A 22,772-nucleotide genomic window follows, 5' to 3' on the forward strand; every position below is an offset into this window, starting at 1 on the left:
GCTCGGTAACGTACCGGTACCGAAAATTCCGATCCCGAAAATCGCAAATGTTTGGTACCACCGAAATGTTCGGTTCGGTACCGGTACGGTACCGATATTTGAGGTAAAATTCGGGAAACACCGGTACCGTACCGTACTGGTCCTGAAAACTCGAAACCTTGGTATCGATTCGGTACCGGTACCGATTTTGCTCATCCCTAACATATATAGCATTTCACGATTCCTATGTTTGAATCCAATATATTATCCATTTGTTTATTCTTCTTTATTTTTAGTCATATAAGGGGTTTAGTTCAGTGTAATAATAAAAATAATAACAATGTAAACAAATATGTAAAAGGACAGTAACACCCATGAGTTAACGTTGAATTTAGACCGAGTTAACAATTTGGACGGAATTAGCAACGGTTGGGAAAAATCGAGGGTCTACTTGCGAAAAAAATATTTTTGGATGAAATTCGCAAATATGACCAAACCTTATGGACGATTTTGGCATTTTACTCATATAATAAAGAAATAGTGAAAAGACATGTCTACCCCTGACTTAACAATTAAATTTAACGAGGTGAGTGAATTGGATGTAATTGGCAAGAATTGAGAAACGTGAAGGGTCCATATGCAAAAAATAAACTTTTTGAACTAAATTCGCATTATTTGCCAAACCACAAAGACGAAAATGACACTTTACTCTAGAAAAACAAATCACCTTATTCATTTCACATTTACTGCTAAATTGCATTGCCATTGCAACATATCTTAAAACAGTAACGTTCTCAAAAGGGCTTGGGTGAGTAAAGAAGGGAGAAGGGAGAAAAAAAATAGAGTATTTTTACTAGTTTAACAAAGATATTTTATTTTCATTGTAATTAAGAAATATCTTACCACTTAAATAATTCATGTACTATCAATAAAATTTAATTAGGACAACTATTGGTCTAATCTTGAGTTATAAAAAATGTATAATATAAACGCAAGGGATGAAGGGGTGCTCATGGGGACATTCAATCAATTTTCCTAAGAAACCACGGTTTCAAAAAATTAACAAATGGAAGTAGGGATTGGAGCTCTAACAACATCTCCAATGGTATACTTTAAAAACCTTGAACTCAGCATGTCACATATGCGGTGCACGTTTGAAAAGTTCCAACAATCTTAAAAACCATCATTTTCTTCTAAGATTATATTTAGCTAGTTAGACGCTCATGAAAGTCAATTGAATCATTATTAAATATTAATGCCGAAAATACAAAAGTGTTATTTTCAAAAGTAATCATCATATAATTTATCCTTAAGCCCACACGCTCCCGTTAATAAAATACCTTTTCTTCTGCTTTTATATAGAAGATTTTAGATCCATGATACTAGCTAGGCATGACAGAGTCAAAGTGATTTGGTGGTGGACTTACTATATAACTAAGTATAAGAGGACAATGACAAATGGATCTTAATTATCACTCAAGAATGGACAATGACACACAAAAACATCTGCATTTTGTGTTCATGAATTATGATCAAGAATATGCCCGCCTTCAATCAGACAGGTCCGTTTTGTAATTTCATCACCTTCACCTTCATCTTCATCATGGTGTTAACTATATATGTGTGTATTGTGAACATATACGACATATACGTCGTATATGTTATACGACGTATATACTTATGCTCCGTATTTGTTAGTCTATATATATATATATATTGTAATTTCCTTTTCTGTAATTTTTCATTCTGATTGAAATAAAATTTCTTCCTTACTTCTTTTCTTTTTTTGTTTCGTGTCATCGTTCTTCAACGATTACAAATTTGTATATTGTAGGACAAAGAGAGGAGCAAGGGAGGTGGAAATGTACTTGAGCAAAAAGCATGGTGACTTGTTAGCTAAGGAACTTGAGCCTGGAACCTACAACAAGACCTTATCTATGTCCATTGTCGATGCTTTTGCTGTTCAAATAACTGATGCACAGGTCACTAGTATATATAATATATTAAGTGTTTTAGATGATGGTGGTTAATAAGATTGAGTTTGTGGTGCTTCAGGCCAATGTGCTTAGATCTGCAAAAGAAGTGAGGATAGTGGAAAAGAACCAAGAGCTTGCTTAGAGACTTGTGGCAGTTACATTAATCTGTTGTATAGCATAAGATATATTAGATAGAATTGATGCCAGAGATTTATGTAGATGGGTTGACTTGATTTTATGTTTTCATATATCTAAGTATGTTGTGAAGACTTTTGGACTTAATTACCTTAGATATGTATTGTTCTTATAGAAATGATACGAGTTTTTCAATTGTAATCATTTAAAGTTTTTTTTTCTATTAGAATCACTAACTTCTATATGATATGTGAGTTATTTAAATGTAAAAGAAACATTTCATGTGACATTTCAATTAACAACGTCTTTTGGATTACATCGAAACAGAAGGCAAGCGGGCAACAAGCTACGCCGCTACCCCTTTTTAAATCGCAAAACCCAATCTTTTAAAAACTATATTTGCTGATCTTGGAGTCATAACATTACTATGCATGACCTGCTGAACACGGGTAAGTAGCTCCACAGCTTCAAGCGCGAGGAAACCAAAAGTGTCAAAAGCAAAAGGAATAAATACATGTTGGTTGTCAAGACACGCCTTTTATGTTTTGCCACCTTACCTAAAGCAGCTTTTAATGCGGCTTGACCGACCGCGAAACAACTACTCCCTAAGCCCACCAAAGGAGAAACCCCTGTTAAATCCACACACACGTGTTTCCCTCCTATCCATCCAAACACCAAAATGTCAGCCGGTCGAAGAGATGATCTTCCCTCCGACGAGTCAGTCAGGAAATTCATAGGTGCTTATTTCTTAACAGAAATTCCAGCTCGCCTGAATATATCAAAGAGCACAACCCTAACCAGATCGTGTCGGTACTTGAACCCCGGGAGCTCTTTACAGTGCACCGCGTGCTCCCCATATGAGTCTAAACACGCTTTACGACAAACAGGACATATCTCATCAACCGGAACGATACTTCATTGGAGACATATGTTGGCCTAACCCATCTATAGGGATAGCAAGAAGAAAATCTTGAGCATGTGGTGCTTGTAGACACTCAAAAATGGTTTTTTGTGTGCTTGTCATGTTAAAGTGTGACTCCATGTCGTGAACAATTTTACTAAAAAGAGTGCTCGCCAATGCATGCTGGGATTTAGAGGGGGCGGTCTCTTTGTTGGAGAAACTGCTAAAATCGAAGCTTGGAATCATATCACGAAGACAAGACAGAGCACAAGAATAATCAGAATCCATCCCACATATACCACTGTCTCGCAAAATGTGATCCTGAAGCACCCATGATTGGGCTCTCGAGGCCACAAACGCATAAGAGGAAGCCTCTACTGCCGAATACAACCCCAAACCCCCATTCTTAATGGGTAAGGAAGCAAGTCGCCATTGGAGGTCTCCAAATAAAGGACCTCCACAAACTACAATGTCCTCGATTGCCTCACGCAATCCCTTGTCAAAAAACACCGCTGCCTCCATCATGTGTACAGGTTAGCATGTTCTCAAACCGAAGAAAAGTTTAGGAATACCCATACATGATCGAAGCAAAAGTAACTCACTCTGCGGGTCACCAAGTTTTGGGAGAAGACGCATCAAATCAACAGCATTAGTAGCTCTCTTCTTTACCAAACCCTTAATAAACCCGGTGTCTTTACTAACAGCTCTCCCAAGAAGCTTCACCCCTAATAATGGTCTCCCGATGTCAGCAGGGAATAAACCGTCACGAGATTTCGTACCATCACAAGAAGGCCAAAATAGCTCAGTTTTCTTAATATTCAGTTCAAGACCCAAAGTTGGACCCGTCACCTTAATGATATCCAGCACTTTAGCCACCTCCATTGAATCTCCAATGACTGTCCCATCATCAAGATACCAGGCATGAAGAAGAAGCTTGCAATTGTCTCGAATCTGATGCACAAGGGGGTGTAAAACCAGGGAAAAAAGGAGTGGTCCCAATGGGTCTCCTTGTTGAACCCCTGTGGTGGACCAAATATTATCATCCCTAAGATATAGTCTTGATGGCTACCCATATAAAAATTCCACCCACAAGGAAATAGAAGGGCATCTGATCCTTACCTCATGAAGTAAAGCTGATCTATCCACCATATTAAATGCATTAGAAAAATCAACTGTAAGCATTGCAAGAGACCCATCAGTGTGGCGCTCACTCAATACCCTGTTGTCGCTATGTAATATGGCCTCCGCACCACCCGACACACCAACCCCAAACTGGAAATCATTAAGGTATTTGGTCATTTCTTTGCCAACCCCTTTCATAGCCACCTTAGTAACCAAACGCCTCCATATTGTACCCACTGCAATAGGTCGAATCCCGTTGTCAGGTTTTAAAGGGGTGTAAGAGGAGCAGACGCGATAAACTCTGCCAAAGTAGACGGACATCTCCCTCCTAACCATAAATTAACCACTGCAGTGATAGCACATATGAGGTCAGTGGCAATAGCCGACCCTTCTCCACAAAGAGCATCCAAAATATGTTGCGCTCTCAAACCGTCCCTCCCACACGAAGTTCCTTTGGGAAACGATTTAATGCAACCAAGGACACTATCAACCTCCGCCACAAGAGGAGGCTCGGAATAAGTCATGTTCGGCATAGCCGGCGGCTTCTTGTACGGGTGTTTAGCTTCTAAAGCCTTTGTGGTATCAGAATTGTAAGGTGCAACACCAGATGAGCATAACACCTTTACTGCAGCAGTAAAGTGACCATCCGCAACTTTTCGAAGACTCTGTTTAACGTTATTGTTGACAAGATCCCCCTCCTTTTGAATATCCATGTCACCTTGGCCTAAGGACCTCAAACCAGAACCATTTAACAGATTTTTAATTAACATGGTAATACCGTCAACTTTCCCCCATGTGGCTAAAGAACTCATTATTGAATGATGTTGCATGACTTTCCTATTCCCGGACCTGCTTTCGTGCCTATTTTTGGGTCTGAACACCTGTAAAGTGCAACAAGGAAGAAGTAACAGCCTAACCCACGCATCAACAGAATCTGGTTGAACAACCACTTTATAGAGTGTTGTTTTCAAAGCTTGCGAAAAGGCCATCCGACAACTATGAGGGATACTCTTGACGGTAACGATAGGTGCCTTAAGTACACGATCAAGGAGGGAGACATCCAACACGAAGGACTCATGAACGGTTGTCTCGGGACCCTTGATAAAAGGTTTCGAAATCCCAATAATGTGTGTATCCGAGTCAATTGCATGATCATTAAACTTCACAATGCCATCAGGGTGATGACAAGCACGTTTCAAGCTCTGAAAGTTCATGCAATCCCCACACAACCATTGATCCAACACCTTCAATGTTTCATCCACTTTCAAAAACAAGCTATGGTCTGTAAAGATCGCCTCCCGCAACACACTTTTACGTTCTTCTTTAGTAAGGTGCACACTCTTGAGATGAGAGATCAAACGAGAAATCCCCTTATTTCCCGCTCCACCATTCGAACAACAATGAAACGCACGGAACGGACAAGGCCATGAGCCGTTCAAAGTAGAGGAATGAGTTGTCATAAAATATGACAAAACGATACTAAAACTTAAAAATACATTTCATCGAACACTTGGCGCGCAGTTATAAAGAAAACCCCATTTCACATGATTGGAGGAAGACGATAGGATCGATGGCCGGTAAAGTCTTAGTGTAGATTAAAATCTTGAAAGACGGGGATTGTTTTGTGTGTGTGGGGGGGGGGGGGGGTTGGGGGTGGGTTTTTACATTTGATTAATCATTTTGACGAAAGTGTTCACGTGGCCATCGGATTCCACACGACGAAAGTAAAAATCCACACGAATTTTGGTTAGAATTTAGTAGTAGTTTTTGTTTTCAATTATATTTAAATTAAACAATTATGAAATTTGGTCTATTATCTATTAAACTATTTGTCTCCGTTATAAGTTCCTATTTTAAGTTGATTGAATTTTTTTATTTTCTCTTATCAATTTTCAATAGACAAGATTCATATATATCATTTGTTATACTTAAATTTTATAAGTTTAGACATTTATAAAAAAAACTTATATAAAACTGAAACATTTAATGAAAAATGAGTGACTACATAGGAAAAGAAAAGTTTGATTGGCATTTACAAAATAATTGAAAATGATAAGATTGCTTTTAGTTATAATTTAGCTATTTCGTTTCACTTAATTTTCGCGCATAACCAAAAGTGAATCACAAGTCGTTTTATAAAAATTGGATGCTCAATTGATTTGATGAATTTCACCTTTCGATTATGATTTTATTTTTAATTTTTCTGCTTGTCCTTTCTTTTGTCATACAATACTAGGTCTAACACGCAGGTCGGGTAAATGCATGAATTGGTTCCGGGTAGGGTACACATACACCGGGTCGAGTCCGGAACCGCATATTTTGTGCACCTCTATATTGTATGGAGAGAAAAGTAACATAATTGATTTGTGCTCATCTTAGAGGTGCACAAATCGGGTTTTTCTAATACCTAGTTTCGAGTATGAAACCAGGTTCGGGTATGATCGGGTATTGGCAAAACCAAGGTCAGGTCTGGGTATTATCTCTAAATACCCTACCCTATGCACCGAGTTCGAGTCAGGTATAGAACCAGTTATTCTAAAACCTGGTATACGGATCCCCTATTTTCGGGTATTGAAAACCCGATTTTAAGCTTTTTTGGGCCTTTTTTTGGGGTATTTTTCTGGTATAAATTGGGCCTTTCAACGAGCTGCACTTTTTTTTGGGTATTTTTCAAGTAATTTTGGGTATAGATCGCGTATTCGAAAAACCCCGTTTTAATTTTTAGGTATTGGCGTGAGGTCGAAGATCACTCAAATTTAAACCAAATACAACTAAATAGATAGTAGTAAGTGGGTATTGAACACAGAGAGTTTGTGAAATATTTGTTAATCAAGTAGCTTAATAATTAAACTAAGATAAAAGTAAAAGACAACAAGTAGTATTTCAAGTGAAATTTTGATTTGATTTTAATATCTAGAATAAACTAACACGAAAGTTGTAAACGATTGATTAAACAAGCATTCCTTTCGGGGTTCAGATTATTACTTAACACTCTTGTTAACATTCAATGGATAAACCATAATATCTCGGTTTTGTGCATATGCAATTGTTTGTGATTAGTCAAGAAATAAGTACTTGGATTAATATAATGCAAGGTTGTTACTCAACAATCAATCAATACTATTAACCCTAATTCTTTCCACTAAATCTCAATTGTCAACGACACCAAGAACGCGTGGTTTAAAACTAGGTTTAAACAATATAGACAAGTTACAAACAATCACACAAACATCATGATTATACTAACATAAACAATTAAATAATCAAGCCAAGCTCAAGAACAAATAACGTAAGTGTCTTGTAATTAACCTTACATCCCGAGAGGAATACCAAAGGAACTAGCCACTCATGGTTTGAAAGATCATCATAACATCAATTATCTTCATCAATAGAATAAAAAACTCAAAATAATGATTACAATCACCAAAGATAATGTCTTGGACTCCACCAATCGTCCCCCACCGGTTCCAAATGAAAGACAAGTCTAAAAGCCAGCCAAAACGGCCTAATAAAAGAGAAGAAAGTGGCAGTTACGGCTCGGACAGTGGTCCACGGTCCACTCCACGGTCTAAAATATCCCCACGGTACGGTGGATTATGGTGCTTTTGATCCCTGTTGACCGTGGTCCACGATGTGAACCGTGGGCCACTGTGGAGCTTGTTCCATTTTCTTGCTTTCTTCATAGTTTCCTTATTTCAGCTCCGATTTCTTTGCTGTTTTCACCCAAGTCCTCGTAATTTCGTCTTTTACCTCCTCAAGTCTGCAATCACACGAATAACCGTAGTCAACTAATTCTACGAAATTAAGTTAATTACGCAGGTATATTTATGTCCTTTAAGTCGATTAAATGCCTCCCTACGGGTCACTCGTCAGGTATTATCAGGTACAAATCAGGTCTAGTTCTAGATACATGTTTTGTGTTGAAATGCACATACCCTATATGTTAGTTACCCTATAGGTAGGGTCAGGTAATAACCAAGGTTGGAGTTTTTTTTTTTTTTTTTTTTTTTCACCTCTCTAGCCCATCTAATCATCTTAAACTTGTCGGGCCGTTTAATGGATCACCAAAAGCCCAAGTAAAACTCTCACGGCTCACTATAGCTGCGCCAGCCAGCCGATGTCATTTGGCGCGAGAAAATCAGCCAACAACAAGAAGAAGAATAAGTTAGGGTTTATATCTCTCCCAGTGAAAATCAGTCTATGAAGTTGTTGATTTCATGTCAATGACGTCAAAGCGGCCACGAGAGACGGAAATGGAAAGTGAATCCGAAAAAGCTATACAAGTATATGCTCCGGTCATCAAACGATCCGAAAGCTTGCCGGTCAAGTTAAGTAATTGCAATTCTCCGGTGGTCGTGTTCGCCCATGGAGCTGGTGCTCCCTCAACCTCCGAGTGGATGATTAGGTTCATTTTAATTTTTACGCAATTAATTAATTCAAATGGAACTCTCAACTCTTGAAGTAATAGCATAATTATAATTAGCATTTAGCTACCTTGTTAAATTTTAGTATAATGCAGGTCAAATTGTATGATTGCTTACTAGTTTGACAGTAAACCTAATTTGTTGATTGAAAATCCCTAAATTTTGATTCTATCTACATGATTAAAGCTTTTGTCCAGTGTTGTAGAACTCGCTAGTATGGCGGTGGGGTAGGGACTAGCGAATAACATGATTAATCAGGATTTGTCGGATTGGAATTCATATGTAAATTTTCAAATATATAGGGTTTGGATCAAATACAAATTAAATTAACGTGCTAACTGCGAGAATCAGGTAGTGTAATTATATATACAACATAGTGTAATTATAGTGTAGTGTATTTACACTACTCGTAAGTATAATTACACCACTTGATCCTCACATTTAGCACGTTAATTTAATTAGTACACTAACTTTCCCCTATATATATTCTAAATGCTTTATATAAAATTTTCAATTTTGACCGATTTTGGACAAATGGAGATTAATCGGCTACAAGTCGGTGGGGGTAGCAACTAGCGATAAATCGGCGGTTAGTCGGGATTTTTACAACCATGCTTTTTTACTATTCCAATGCAGAATATGCTTGTTGTTTATTCAAATAGGGCATGTGAATATTAAGTATAATTGTGTTAATTTTGCAGTTTTTACTTACGCTAAATTAATTCACACCGCACTCTGAACTTATGCAGTAATGTGAACTAAATCAGTGTACTGTACTCTAATTATCATTTCAAATTACAAATTAAAACTATTGCATTTGATATCCATACATCCTATTGCATTTAAAATTACTGCAGTTTTTGAAATGATAAATTCTAGTAATATTGCTGGCCAGTTTGGCAATAAACTTAAAATTTGTTTTGTTCATGTTATTAGGGCTTATGATTGGGGCTTACTGATTGAAATTCCTAAAATTTATTTTTATTTCAATGCAGAATATGGTTTATATTTATGCAAATAGGACGTATGGCTATCAAATGCAATAGTGCTAATTTTGAAATTTGAAATTTGAAATGATAATTAGAGTACACTACACTGATTTAATTCATATTTGACTCTGAACTGCTGAAGTAATTGAACTTAGATACCTTGTTAAAGTTTAGTGTAATGCAGGTCAAATAATGTGATTTCTTACCTAAACTTTGTTGATTGAAATACCGAAAATTTGTTCTGTTTGCATGATTAAAGATTTTATTTATTGCAATGCAGAATATGCTTGTTATTTTTCTTCAAATAGTACATTTGTATATCTAATATAATTGTGAAATTTGAAATGAGAATTAGAGTAACACAAATCAAATGGGCTAAGACATGTATGCACATATCAGTTTGCTAATGCTTACCTCTAGATTTCTATTGAACACCAGGCTTGAGTTTTATGCAGATGGAAGAACTTGCTGGCCAATGCTTTAGATGCTGTGGAAGTTGTAACTTTTGACTATCCATGTGAGTTTTCATATATGTGTTTGATGTGAAGTTTTCGCTCGGTGTTAGGGTAAATAGTTATGGTTTTTGGTAGATATTAATGGTAGAAGAAAGGCTGCACCGAAGCCAGAAAAACTGGTTGGGTTTCACTCTGATGTTGTAAGAAAGGCTGCTGCTAAGTATCCAGAACATCCTTTGATATTGGCTGGAAAATCTTTGGGTTCAAGGTAGTGGTTAAAATGTTTAAATAGTTGCAGTTCGTTATGGATCGCCTGTAAAAAGGTCACTAAAACAAGACCGTTCAATTTTAACAGAGTCAGTTGTATGGTAGCTGCAGAGGATGGTATTGAGGCTTCAGCTGTAATCTGCTTGGGATATCCACTAAAGGTTGGTTGCTTAACTAATTCTATATTTGTTTCTTCAGATTTATTTCTGCTGTGAATGGTATTTGACACAATAGATAATGTTGCAGGCCACCAATGGCGTCATTCGAGATGAACCCTTATTGCAACTTACAGTTCCTATTATGTTTGTACAGGTATAACGATGAAAAGATTAAAAGGCGTTTCATTTATGTTACAGTACTTAAAAGTCATTGATTCATTGCCATAGTTTTTTTTTTTTTTTGTTAATCTTGCCTTTTCTTTCTTTCATATTATTGAAATCTGATGTAGGGTGGAAATGATGGTTTCTGTCCATTGGACTCTTTAGAAACGGTTAGGAATAAATTAAAAGTAATAAATGCTTTGCATGTCATTGCAAATGGTGATCATTCATTCCAAATCGCTAAGAAGAATCTGGAGTTAACTGGAATGACTCATGAAGAAGCTGAGGGACATGCCGTTGAAGCTGTTGCAATGTTTGTTAAACAAATCACAACTGAAAAGGCGATTGACGCGCCTATAGTAAGTTTTCACGAGTGATACTTTTTTGTATATTCTAACTTATATCATGTTGTCATCATAACAATTATTCTCTAGTGAAGGATATGACTGTGTCAGTTCTGGTGTGTTGTGCTTTTCTATCTTTCTTTTGACTCTTAATCATGTATGAAAAGTGAGTTAATATCTTTTATTAGGAAATACCATACAAAAGGAAATACAGTAGTTATTACACACCAATTTCAGTAAAGCTTCACAAGTAGCACATGCGATTTATTGAATTTAGTATGCTTTATATATGTTATTATATATTAGCAGTTCTCCACACCTTAGATGCGTTTAGCATGAGCTTCATTGTCACTATCGCTGTCGCTACTGCTGCTTCCATCTTTACATTTACTGTCTTTTTCCTTCTTTTTTGAGTTTTTGTCTCTCCGTTTATTATCACCAATTCTAGGTATGCAGGTGGTCATGCTTGATTCTTTTTGTTTTGGACTAATCGGTTTGTGGCCAACCGGTTTTGGGCCTGAGTTGGGTCGATGACCATTGCTGTGTTGATCATGGCGGTGCATCTGGTCAGCCACTTTCTTGTAAGTTGAGTTTGCCATTTCTTTCATTCTGTTGGTGAACGAGTGCTCGCTTTCCCTACGGTGGCAGCATGAACAGGTGTTGTTACATTTGCTTGGGGTGTGTTGACTGGTTTTGGTGTGGTCAACTGGTTTTTGGTTGCCACAAGTGTTGCATTTGTTTTGGGTATTGGCTGGGATATGGGTGTGTTGAGTAGTGTGGTCAACCGGCCTTTGGCATTGGATTGAAGCCATTTGTTGTTTGGTTTGTGTTTTGGGCTTTGATTGATTGATGGATGGCTCACACACTTGGAACACAATGGGACATGAATTTATAGCAGTTTTTGAAATGGGAATTGGATTCCCATATCACCAAACTGGAATTGGATTCTGACTTTATAATCATAGTTTTTGGTTTTTCGAATTTTAGTGCCTTCCAGTGGTATTTTTTCTAGTTGGTTCGATTCTTTTGTCATCCAGGCAATGGGCATGGAACCTTTCTATAGATAGAAAGTCTCTGCTGCAATGAATAATGGGTCTCAAAACATTTGAGGTAAATAGTTGGAACCGAACTTTCAAGAATTGTTCGAGTTTGACGGGTAACATAGTGTATTACTAAAACTGAGTTTGCTATTTACTGGCATGAAATGGTGACGATGAGTACCGATTAAACTAAAAGTACTTATTTAAACACTGAAACAAGAAATGATCTTCACTGGCTTCTTGACACTACTAACACTGGCCCCTGAACCTTTGTGGTGGTTTTCTTCTAGATTGCATTCAAATTTAGAAATATAGTTTTTAAAAGATTAGGTTTTGCGATTCAAAAAGGGGGGTAGCGGCGCAGCTTGTTGCCCGATTGCCTTCTCTTTAGAAGTCACATTTCACTCAGTATACATTAATACGTACTTTATGTAAGTCACTAAGTCCCATATTCAAACTGTGTGATGTTTTTATAATTCAAATTGACTAGCGAGTACTTACACGAGTTAAATCATTTCACTTAGTCTTTCTTGGGAGCTATTGACCAATTGGCATATGCTTTCTAACATATAAAGACATTAGGTATGATATACATAAAATTAAAAATATAAGTTCATTCAGTCCATTAATCCTCCAAGTTTGGTTGATCCTGTTCAAGTAAAAATCCGAATTTATGCAAATTGAGGGTCTGACTTTCTTTTTTTACTTGTTGGAACACACATTTTACGTCTTTTTTCGTATTCAACAGTTTTTCTTCTCTAATAGAAGTTTAGGCTCCATGAAAGTGTAAAATTCAGATTTTAACAATTTGTGACATCTGGTTGTTTACAGTTTGTGACAATTTGTGACATCTGGGATTGAATCAGATTTAGGGATTCTGCAGCCTGAATGAGTTTGATTTTGAATCATCTGATGATGTGAAACAACATCCTTTTCACCAGATGATGTGAAACAATATTTTCAACTGATGAAACAATATTTTTATGGACACACAAATTATGAATCTGAATTAGATGATTCATAAATAATGTCTCTAAGACGAACAAATGACAGCATGTGTTGCCAACACCGTGCACCCAAATCCTTTTGCAGTAGCATTTGTTAATCAAAACCTATACATATTCAGTAGCGCATTTCATAATTCTCACCCACTCAAAATGCCAAAGTATGAACATGAACTTACAACTGATGATCTCAGATTATTTGTCGGTGAACATGAATTATGTGTTGAAAAAACACACATAAGTTGGTGAATGTGGAGTTACAAAAGATGTCATGTACTGATTTGTGGTTTATTATGACAATACCAAACAAAGTTTGAACTTTGTGCTCATTAATTTCACACTTGTAATGAAAATTTCTTTTTCCACTGATAGCAAATTTTTCATTCAAATACACTGTTTTGTGGCTAAAACTTGAAGCATAACTATCAAAATCAAAACTACTTGAAAACAGTCAGGACAAAAGAAGTTCAACAGAACCAGTTGAACATCATACCAAATTAGTTCTTGTTATCATCATTGTTTGCGGTTTCCACTAAGTTCTTATTATACTCCTCCATTTCCTTCTTGTAAATTTCCATGGCTTCTGCAGCCTCTGCATTCCATCTTTGCTTTTCTTCTTCATGCAGTTCCTGCACACGGTTCATTATTAATAAAACAGTGAGAAAATGGAACTTTTAACAAAAATATTAACAGTTAACCGAACGAACACGAACACTTGAGAAGTGAAATATACCTTCCACTTCACCGAAATGAGAGCAATGAGTTGTGCATTGCTAATATCTGGCTTTTCTTTCTTCAAATCATTCCTTGTTTCTTTGCTGCTTGATACAAAACAACATAATTAATAACATTCAAAACACATGTTTATTATCTTGAAATGAGTCGAAGATATTACCTGAAAAGGAGGAACGAAGATGCAGGGCGTTTGGGCTTATTAGGATCATCAATCTTATTGCTCTTCTTTTTATTCTTCTTGTCGTTCGTTTTCTGCATAACCGATCACAAAACCAAAATTAATCTTATCCTAAAGTCTAATTAAACAAAAACACCGTAAAACTAATAACACAAACCTTAATGATTGTTTCGGTTTTCTCTTTCTTTTTAAGCAGTTGTAAAGCTTCCTGCTTTAACACTTTCAAAACCTCATCTTCTTCCTTCTTAGCAATTTCAGCTTCATTTTCTTTATTCTGCTTATAAATCTCCATTTCTTGAATATATTTTTCGTTGTTTTTCTTCGCCACCTTTTCATACCGCGCCTTTTGCTTATCTGTCATGTTCTTCCATTCTTCCCCTGTGATCTTAGCAATCTGCCACCACCAAAAATGAAACAAATTCATTAATTTTCACCAAAAAAACACCAAGTTTGTGTAATCTAATTCTTTAATGTTTTAATCAAATTACCTCAACCGCACTCTTGTTTTCAGCTACTAGCGCAGCTCGTCTTTCATTCATAAACAAGAAATATGCAGATTCCGGACGCTTCGGCTTTAATGGATCTTTCTCCTTCCTGTATCCATAACAAAATCATCGACATTAAAAATTAAAATTGGCAATGACCAGTTTTTATAAAAACATAGAGATAGTAAATTATGATAATTACTTTTTCTTCTTGTTATCAGCGTCTTCTTCGGCTTCTTGTTTGAATTGCAGATACTGTTCAAGTAACTCCATAGCAGTTTTCTGCTTCTGCTCTTCTTCCAATAGCTTCATAGCTTCATTTTCTCTTTTCTCATTACCCATAATTTTCAAATAAACCGCCTTCTCGGTTTGATATTTCTCCTCATAAGGCTTCTTTTCTTCAGGAGTTAAGGTCTTCCATTTTGCCCCCAAAATGTTTGCTACTTCACTAAACCCTGCTTCTGGATTTTCTTTCTTCACCTGCAATATTCACATAAATCCCACAATTTTATCAATCTATTTAAGCAAGATCTTTCATACCCACCAAAAAAAAAAAATGGTGCTTGCCTCAGTCCAATGCTCCTTGCACCACATGATGTAAGGAGTTGCAGGCTTTTTAATTTCTTGGCCACTCTTCTTCTTCTTCACTTGATCTTTATCTTTTAAAGATCGCAATATGGGAAGTGTCTGAGATAGATGCGTAACAAATGATTAAAACACTAATTAAAGTTTCCAATTCAAGATACAAAGTTACCAACCCCAATACTAGAATCAAGAATTGTATTATTATAGATGTGAAAGAGATGATGAAAACCCTAAAAATTTGATTTTTTTACAACAATTCCAAATCTTGATACAAACCCTAGTCCCCAAACCAAATTTGAACCTAAAAATTTGATTTTTTTTACAACAATTCCAAATCTTGATACAAACCCTAGTCCCCAAACCAAATTTGAACCCTAAAAATTTGATTTTTTTTACAACAATTCCAAATCTTGATACAAACCCTAGTCCCAAAAACCAAATTTGAACATACAAAACCTATATATTAACTAACCCTATTACCAAGATTCAAGATTCAGATACTTTAACACAAATTGAAGAACTTGAAATCATAATATTATAAACCCTAGAAATATTATATAAAAAGGGATAAAAGTTAATAACATACCATTGTGGGTTTAAATTCTTTCAATTTCTGCAACTTTTTAAGCTCCATTTTCATCTTTTCTTGCTCTTTATTATTCAACTCAAGTTCTTGATCCTTCAACTTCAAAAGCTCCTCTGCTTGTTGCTTCTCAAGTGTCATCTTTTCAAGCTTCTCTTGCATTTCCAACAACTCTTTCTCAAATGTTGCAGTTGCTTTTTCGATTTGGATGGTTTCTTGATTTTTGGGGATTTGTGTTGCGAGAGGCTTTCAGAGTTCTCTTTTCCTGAGGAGTTGTCCGGGAACACTGGTGGATGAGAGATCGCTCCCGCGGCAATGTTGGATTCGTTGGTCGGGCAGGGTTTTGGGGTTAGCGGCTTTCGGGTTCTCTTCTTCGTGGGGATAGCGATGGGATCTGCGGTTGCGATATCGGCCATTTGTGTGATTGATTCAAGGATTCAAAGAGATTGTTTTGTTGGTTTGAATAGAAGTGATTTGAGGGTTTTATAGAGAGGAGTATTGGTGTGTTTCTAACGGTTATATTTGTGAATTCAAAAATATTATTTTCCCTTTTTTTATCTTTATTTTTTTGGAATTAATATTGGACAAGAAAGTTTGTAAAAAGTTTGAAAATTTTTACCGTTTAAGACAATAACTTCAGATCAGGGAATTAAATGCGTATAATTTGTATTATTTTTTTTTTTCTGTAAGTGTTGTCATTTTATTTCATTTCTACGTAATATTTGTTTCAATGTATGCCTAAAGATTTTTATGTTTAGAAAAGTATATAATATATATAATTATTCCACATATTTATTTGTGGAATTTTATTTGTTTATATCAAAATAGATATAGAAAAGAGTGAAGTTTCACAAACTACACATATGATTTATCAGCTTTTAAAAAATAGATATTGACTAATCATAAAAGTAAACATATACTCTTTAAACGAAAATGTCAGTCAACTTGAAAATATTAATATGGTGTCCCCGGCCGCATGGACACCTTATGGACTTACGTGTGACTTCTTTAGGTGTAAATGGCATGTAAAAAAATTTAGGGGGCATCTTACGAACTTAACATTAATTGTTTGATTTAAAAGACGATGTTTAGTTTGCAAAATTTGAATGGTAGTATGTTTATATTTAAAGAATTTTCCTTAAAAGGGATATAAGACCATAGAATATTGACTTCTAAATTATCATACATGGTTTTACTTCATGTGTAATTCACGATGGGTAATTCACGTGTCATTTATATAATGCAGTCACGAAGGACCAAACATCATAACAACGAGAATTAAGTAAGATACATGACCAAAATAGAAGGCTATTGCATATCACAAAATAGACATGCTTAATCCCCAACTTTACTATAGAGGCATAACACGTCAAAACTAACTATTTTCATGGTTTTTTTTATTTTAATTTTTTTACATTAGTTCAATTATTTAGTGAGTTGTATTTCTTTTAATTACATGTATTTAGTTATATATATTGTTAATGATTATAAGTTTTAACAACTTCGCTTAAAGTATAAAATATGTTATATAAATATAAAAGATTAAAATGAAAAGTTTTATAACAAACTAAAATGTAAAAGTTTATAAAAAAGGAAGGAAATTAAACAATTTAATGCAACAAAAACACTAAAATGGTTAAAGTGTGGTTATTATTATATCTATTATCTATAATAAGTAAAGTTGAACTTTGATGCCGCTTGGCCCTATTGGGCAAGTGGTTGTCCATCGTTGGCCTTTTTTCTTTTGTTTTTTCAAATTATGGTATTGTAACGAATGCGATTGATCGAACGTCAATTTTATTTTTTTTCACTTTTTTTTTTGTTTTAATATACCGAATTGGCATAGGTGCACCACCTCAACGCCCAGGACCGACAACGTTCATGTTTAACCAACGCTAAGGTTTTACTGACTGACGTCACCCCATTGATCCATCTCAATTTTATATATTTTGATTTAGTTCCAGTATCATGAAGAATGTAACCGAACAAGTTTTTATAGTTCTGGTACCGTAAACGAACATGAAGTAAGCCGGTTGAATTCTCATAGACTCACCCTCAACAACTGGGACTGACAACGCTTGAATTTTACCAACGATGCATATACTGTAACGAACATAACCGACACCGAGTACCGAATTCACGTCGACTCGCCGTCTTAATGCTCGAGTTTTACCAATGCGAGTGCAATTAATTTTTTTTTTTGGTTTGGTTTGTTTTGAACATGTTAATTTAACAAACTTTTTTTATATTTAGTTTTGATACCATAACGAACATGACTAATATCCATCAAATTCGCGTTGACTCTCCGCTACCATGCCTGGATTTTACCTACTTATTTCTCCGTGTAACGCGCGGGGTAATTTACTAGTATAGAGTAAAGAAAACATGTCGGTGCCACAAGATTCATTTTTGATTATTTTATTGTTTTTTTTTTGCCTTTTAAAAATATGTGTTTTTTTGTTTGTTTGTTTTTTAAATTATGCTTATACCCCAACGATCGTATCAAATCCTAACCAATTTGCGTCTTCCTGCCATCTAACGCTCGGGTTTTAACAACGTACATGTTTCAAAGCTCAAGTTTTACCAATGCCTAGGCTTCACCGACAACACTCTGATTAACACTCGGGTTTTACCAACATTCAGGTTTTACCAACCGAATATACGTCGCTTTATATATTTTAATTTCTTTTATATGTATATGCTAATAATCATTTTATATGTTAATTTCACGAACTTATCTTTTGTTTTTAGTTATGGTACCGTAAAACGTAACCGATACCGGCTGAATACAAGTCAAGTCACCGTCGCGTAAAATAATCAAAAATGAATCTTGTGGCACCGACATGTCTTCTTAACTCTATATAGATAACCCGGTAACGTAATGAACGTAGCTGGTACTAACAGAGTTCGCATTAGCTTGCCGCTACAACACTCAAGTTTTACCGACAGAATTCGGTGCAACACGCACGAGAAATCACTAGTTTATATTATTGATAAGTTATAAGTTACGACAAACCGACTTTCTCAAACACCTTATAAGTCATAAGGAGATAAAATAAACCATCTCAAACATCCCCGGAAATTGCATGTTTGGCTAAAATATTAGCGCCCATCTATTACACCTCCCATAATAGTTTTCGGTCATTTTTTGAAATGGTATGCGGTTGGGTTGTAAATGAACCGAACGTTTAGTGAGAAGTTTGTTTATGTTTGTTCATTTCATAAATAAATGAATATGAACAAGGAGTTTCATTCGATTAGCAAAATAAGTGATCATGAACAAAGGCCATGTTCGTTTGTGTGTGTGAACGTTTGATAAGGTGTTCTCGTTATTATTATATTTCAAGAAAAACATAGTTTGTAAAGGTTTTATAATTTGGGTAAAAATATAAATTATACAAGTTTCATACAAGTTTAAATATGAAAATATTTCCCTTTGCTTTAAAACAAAGATTCATGAGAGGATTTGGAACCAACTTTGTTGTCTATCACAGTGTAAACTTCATCATTGTGGTTCTTCAATTAACTTGCATCTCACAACTTATGAGTATATTGGCTCGGTAAAAGCTTGTTTAGAACTCAACTCGCACTATTTGGCTTGTATAAACATTCAAGCCATGTTCAAGTCGACAGTAATTCGCCCATGAGCTCACTCAAATAAATTCTCATCTTTGATTTCTTTTATATTGATAGTTTTATTCCCTAGACCGGTATAACTTAAGATCAGTTTTTCTAGACCATTAAAAATATAAAAGAAAAATCATCAAAATTCATAAAGAATGAGTCAGTTGAAAAACAAAACAAACAAGTCTATTTCTGAGCCAACCGATGCCAAAGGCGACGATTTGTGATGAAATAAACAAACAAAACTTACAAACACTTGATCCAACTGATCTCATATAAGTGCTTTTAGTAAAAAAGCATAAGTCTATATGACCACCATTAAATCATTCTCTACCAAGAAACAACAAAAAAAATCCACCACATCACATCCCTGAAACAAACCTAAACTCTAAACAATGGTGTAAACAACAAATACTTCCAAAAAGCATATATATAATAATATATAGAGTTTTTAACACTAGTCACAAGCCACTGCATCAAGCACTTGCCACTATATTCATCAGCAAATCGTTCCAACTGTCAATCGGGCCAGGCAAACACCAATGCAAACAATCATACTGAACTTTAGAACTCTTATCTTCTGCAAAAGGGTAAAAATGTCTATACGGGCCCGGATGCCCGTCCGGTCTCACCAATGAAAGAGGCGTCACGTCAAGAAGCTTCAACTTTATCCCTTTTTCAGCAGCCCGTTCTTCGGCTTTTGGAATTTCTGATAGTTCAATCTCTCTAAGAATCCTATTAATATCAGCCAACTCAAAGTCACCGTCTTTAGCAGGAACCGTTCTATCGCAACTCCCACCAGTTGACCATGTCCCGTTTTCAAAGTGATCTGGAGTTGAAGTTCTGTAAATGATCATACTTTTAGGGTTTGAATTCATAATGAATTCAAAAAGATTGTTCAAGATTTTTCGGTACGCGAAGCCGAAACCAAGCCTTGTGTAGTTCTTTCCACTGCTGCAACCATGGCAACCTAAGATGTTATTTTTTTCATAGTAGATTGCAGTTTTGATGAACCATTTACCGGATGAAAACAAGATGTAATCCCATGTGTCAAATTGTTCGGTCCATGTTTTGTCAAGAATGTCAAGGTGGAGTTGAATTTCTGCAGATGAAACGCCATCTATGTCTTCAAAGATGTCGGCTTTTGCAAGAAAAGGTGACCACATAACCGAAACTGTGAGATTGTAAGTAGGAAAATGCCATTGTCTGTTCTTGTATTCTTTATCATGGTAGAGTTCAACTGCATCTTCTACCTAAAATAGACAAAAGATTAAAAAGAAGTTAAAAGTTTTGATCTTTTTAGAGAATTGTATATTCGTGTGTAGGTAACAGATACTGTTCCTTTTCACATCTTTTGCATAATAACTTATAAATGCATAATCAAACCAACACGATTTCAAATGCAATTCAAAGCCGTTTAAAGAAACAAGAACCCTAAAGATGCATAAAAAATCAAGTATCAACAAATGCACCACAAACAAATAATAAAACGGGCAAGATTCAAGAACCGAGATTACCTGAGACAGAAGACAAATAAAAGACTGAAGATGATTCCGATTAATCGAATCACCAACAAACGCCCACGACTTATCCCTCATCATTTCAAGAAACCTTTCCGCATCAAACCGAGGCAAGTCACAACCTTTCGGGCTCCATTTCCAGTACATATACCCGGTGTCCGGCCTCCCGTTTCCCATACAATTTTGATGACTTTCAATCCATCTACAAGTGTTGTTTGTGTATACCGGACTACCCTTATTCGGCACCCATTCACCGTCAGATATATCACACTTCTCTGGCTCATTATCTTCACAACAATTTGCATTTAATAAATTCAGTTTCAGCACATAATAATAATAATAATTATTATTATTATTATTATTAATTAATAAATAAATAAATAAAAAGTAGCCTTTTTGCAGTAATTCATTCAATTTAACACAATCAAGCCCACAATTTAACAAATTTCCATTGCAGAACCAATAAATGCATATCAACAAGTAAAACCCATCAAAATCTTGGCTCAATTTCAAGTAATACATACAACAACGGACAATATAAGCAAAAAACAGAGGTAAAAACAGTACCTTGAGGCTGAAACTGGTTCAAATCTTGTGGGGGTTCAATAAAATCTTTTGGGTTTGGGTTGACATCGTTGGGCAGATCAGGGGGAGTGATGTTATTAGCATCGGATGACTGTGAGAAAAGAAGTCTGAATCCAAAGCCCACGAGTAAGATTGAAATGCCCAGCTTGTAGACGAAGTGGTGCTGCATATAATAAGCAGACCTCCACCAGTTTTGCTTCATGGTTCACTCAGTGTGGATCGACAAGGGTTGGGTTAATGAGAGGTTGAAAGGTTGTGAAATGAAGGTACCGACAAATGATGAGATGGGGTTTCTGTTTCTTGATATGCAGATTGAAGAGTAATTTATTGTTGATGGGAAACTGAAAAAGAAGGAAAAGGGGTTGATGAATTATTAGGGCTTTTATTATTGGTTTTTTGTTTTCTAATGGAAATTATTGCATACTAGTGTTTTACCCCGGGCAGATCGGTAAAACTCGGATGTTGGTAAAACCCAAACATTGTAGGTCTCGGATTTGAGGCGGTAAGTCGACACGAATTCGCTCAGTTTTGGTTATGTGTGTTTGGTATCGGAACTAAAACAAAAACAATTTAAAAACTGAGGTGGACCAATGTGGTGGCGTCGATCAGTAAAGCTCGGGCGTTGGTAATACCCGAGCTGAAGAGGAAGGTCCCAGCAGAGACCAGTTGGTCCCGCAAGACTCACCTTGAACAGGGACGTCTGCGCAAAGGCCATCTGCTCCCACAGGACCCACCATGCTCATAGAATCTTACGCGCAGTACACAAGCTGTACACGCAGGAAAAGCCTCCCAATGGTGAAGTACCCCGCCTGTTCCCGCAGTTGCGGATACAAGCCATCAGGGAAGGCTACCCGCAGACAGCAGGGCTACACGCACAAGACACTAGCTACTTCAGTAGTCACATGAAGGAATGAGCAAGGCGGGAACAATCCCGCCTAAATGAGCCAGTCTGATTCTGAAAGATCTTTTGTACTATACTTACCAAGGTATGGATAGGACAGACGATCTGACCAGAACAGCCCATGAGCCAATCACAGGGTGACAGCTCACCGACAACAGTGCGAGGAGGAACACCCTCTAGTACTGTTTGTCACTATTAGCCGCTGCCTACTCACCAACCCTTACTGTGGGGCATGCGCAGCCTACAGTTGGTGGAATAGTGTTACTGTTGGCCGTAACCTATTCACCAACCAGCATGGCCTGCGTACAATCCACAGTAAGTGGGACGTGCATAATCTACAGTTGGTGGAATAGTGCAGCCGACTTTGTTACTGTTGGCCGTAACCTACCCACCAACCAGTATGGCCTGTGCATAGTCTACTGGTGATTGAACAGGAATACTGTTCAGCCGGCTGTACCTTCTAGGAAACCTACCTTCGGCTATAAATACTCCAACATCTTGGAATGGTAAGATCATCTGCTATCCAGTTATCTAGCAATCTCTTAATATACACTTATATTCAGAGCAACCTAGTCTGATTCTCACGCCGGAGGGTGGTCACAAGGAGGAACCCCCCCCTT

General features: G+C 36.3%; 2 protein-coding genes and 1 pseudogene across 3 annotated transcripts; 1 reads left to right on the forward strand and 2 right to left on the reverse strand.

Annotated features, from left to right (window-relative positions):
• Positions 1-8,336: 8,336 nt before the first annotated feature.
• On the forward strand, positions 8,337-11,400 carry LOC143531899 (uncharacterized). The gene is made up of 6 exons (XM_077027092.1): positions 8,337-8,518; positions 9,982-10,043; positions 10,117-10,249; positions 10,337-10,409; positions 10,495-10,560; positions 10,697-11,400. Exons 1-6 carry the CDS (start codon positions 8,337-8,339, stop codon positions 10,943-10,945), a joined length of 765 nt encoding a protein of 254 aa, XP_076883207.1. The 3' UTR covers positions 10,946-11,400.
• A 2,053-nt stretch (positions 11,401-13,453) lies between these two features.
• On the reverse strand, positions 13,454-16,013 carry LOC143531881 (high mobility group B protein 13-like; annotated as a pseudogene). The gene is made up of 8 exons (XR_013135094.1): positions 15,526-16,013; positions 14,922-15,041; positions 14,557-14,834; positions 14,358-14,463; positions 14,027-14,263; positions 13,852-13,943; positions 13,690-13,774; positions 13,454-13,585 (listed from the first exon to the last, which is right to left on the reverse strand). The product of XR_013135094.1 is annotated as a high mobility group B protein 13-like (transcript).
• Positions 16,014-19,565: 3,552 nt separating this feature from the next.
• On the reverse strand, positions 19,566-21,453 carry LOC143531912 (protein trichome birefringence-like 24). Its single transcript, XM_077027096.1, has 3 exons — positions 21,234-21,453; positions 20,664-20,953; positions 19,566-20,399 (listed from the first exon to the last, which is right to left on the reverse strand). Exons 1-3 carry the CDS (start codon positions 21,451-21,453, stop codon positions 19,623-19,625), a joined length of 1,287 nt encoding a protein of 428 aa, XP_076883211.1. The 3' UTR covers positions 19,566-19,622.
• Between the last annotated feature and the right edge of the window lie 1,319 nt (positions 21,454-22,772).

Source organism: Bidens hawaiensis, unplaced genomic scaffold (genome assembly GCF_021521415.1).
Source record: "Bidens hawaiensis isolate Kalapana, Puna unplaced genomic scaffold, B.hawaiensis_p1.1 tig00009285_1, whole genome shotgun sequence".
Lineage (NCBI taxonomy): Eukaryota > Viridiplantae > Streptophyta > Magnoliopsida > Asterales > Asteraceae > Bidens > Bidens hawaiensis.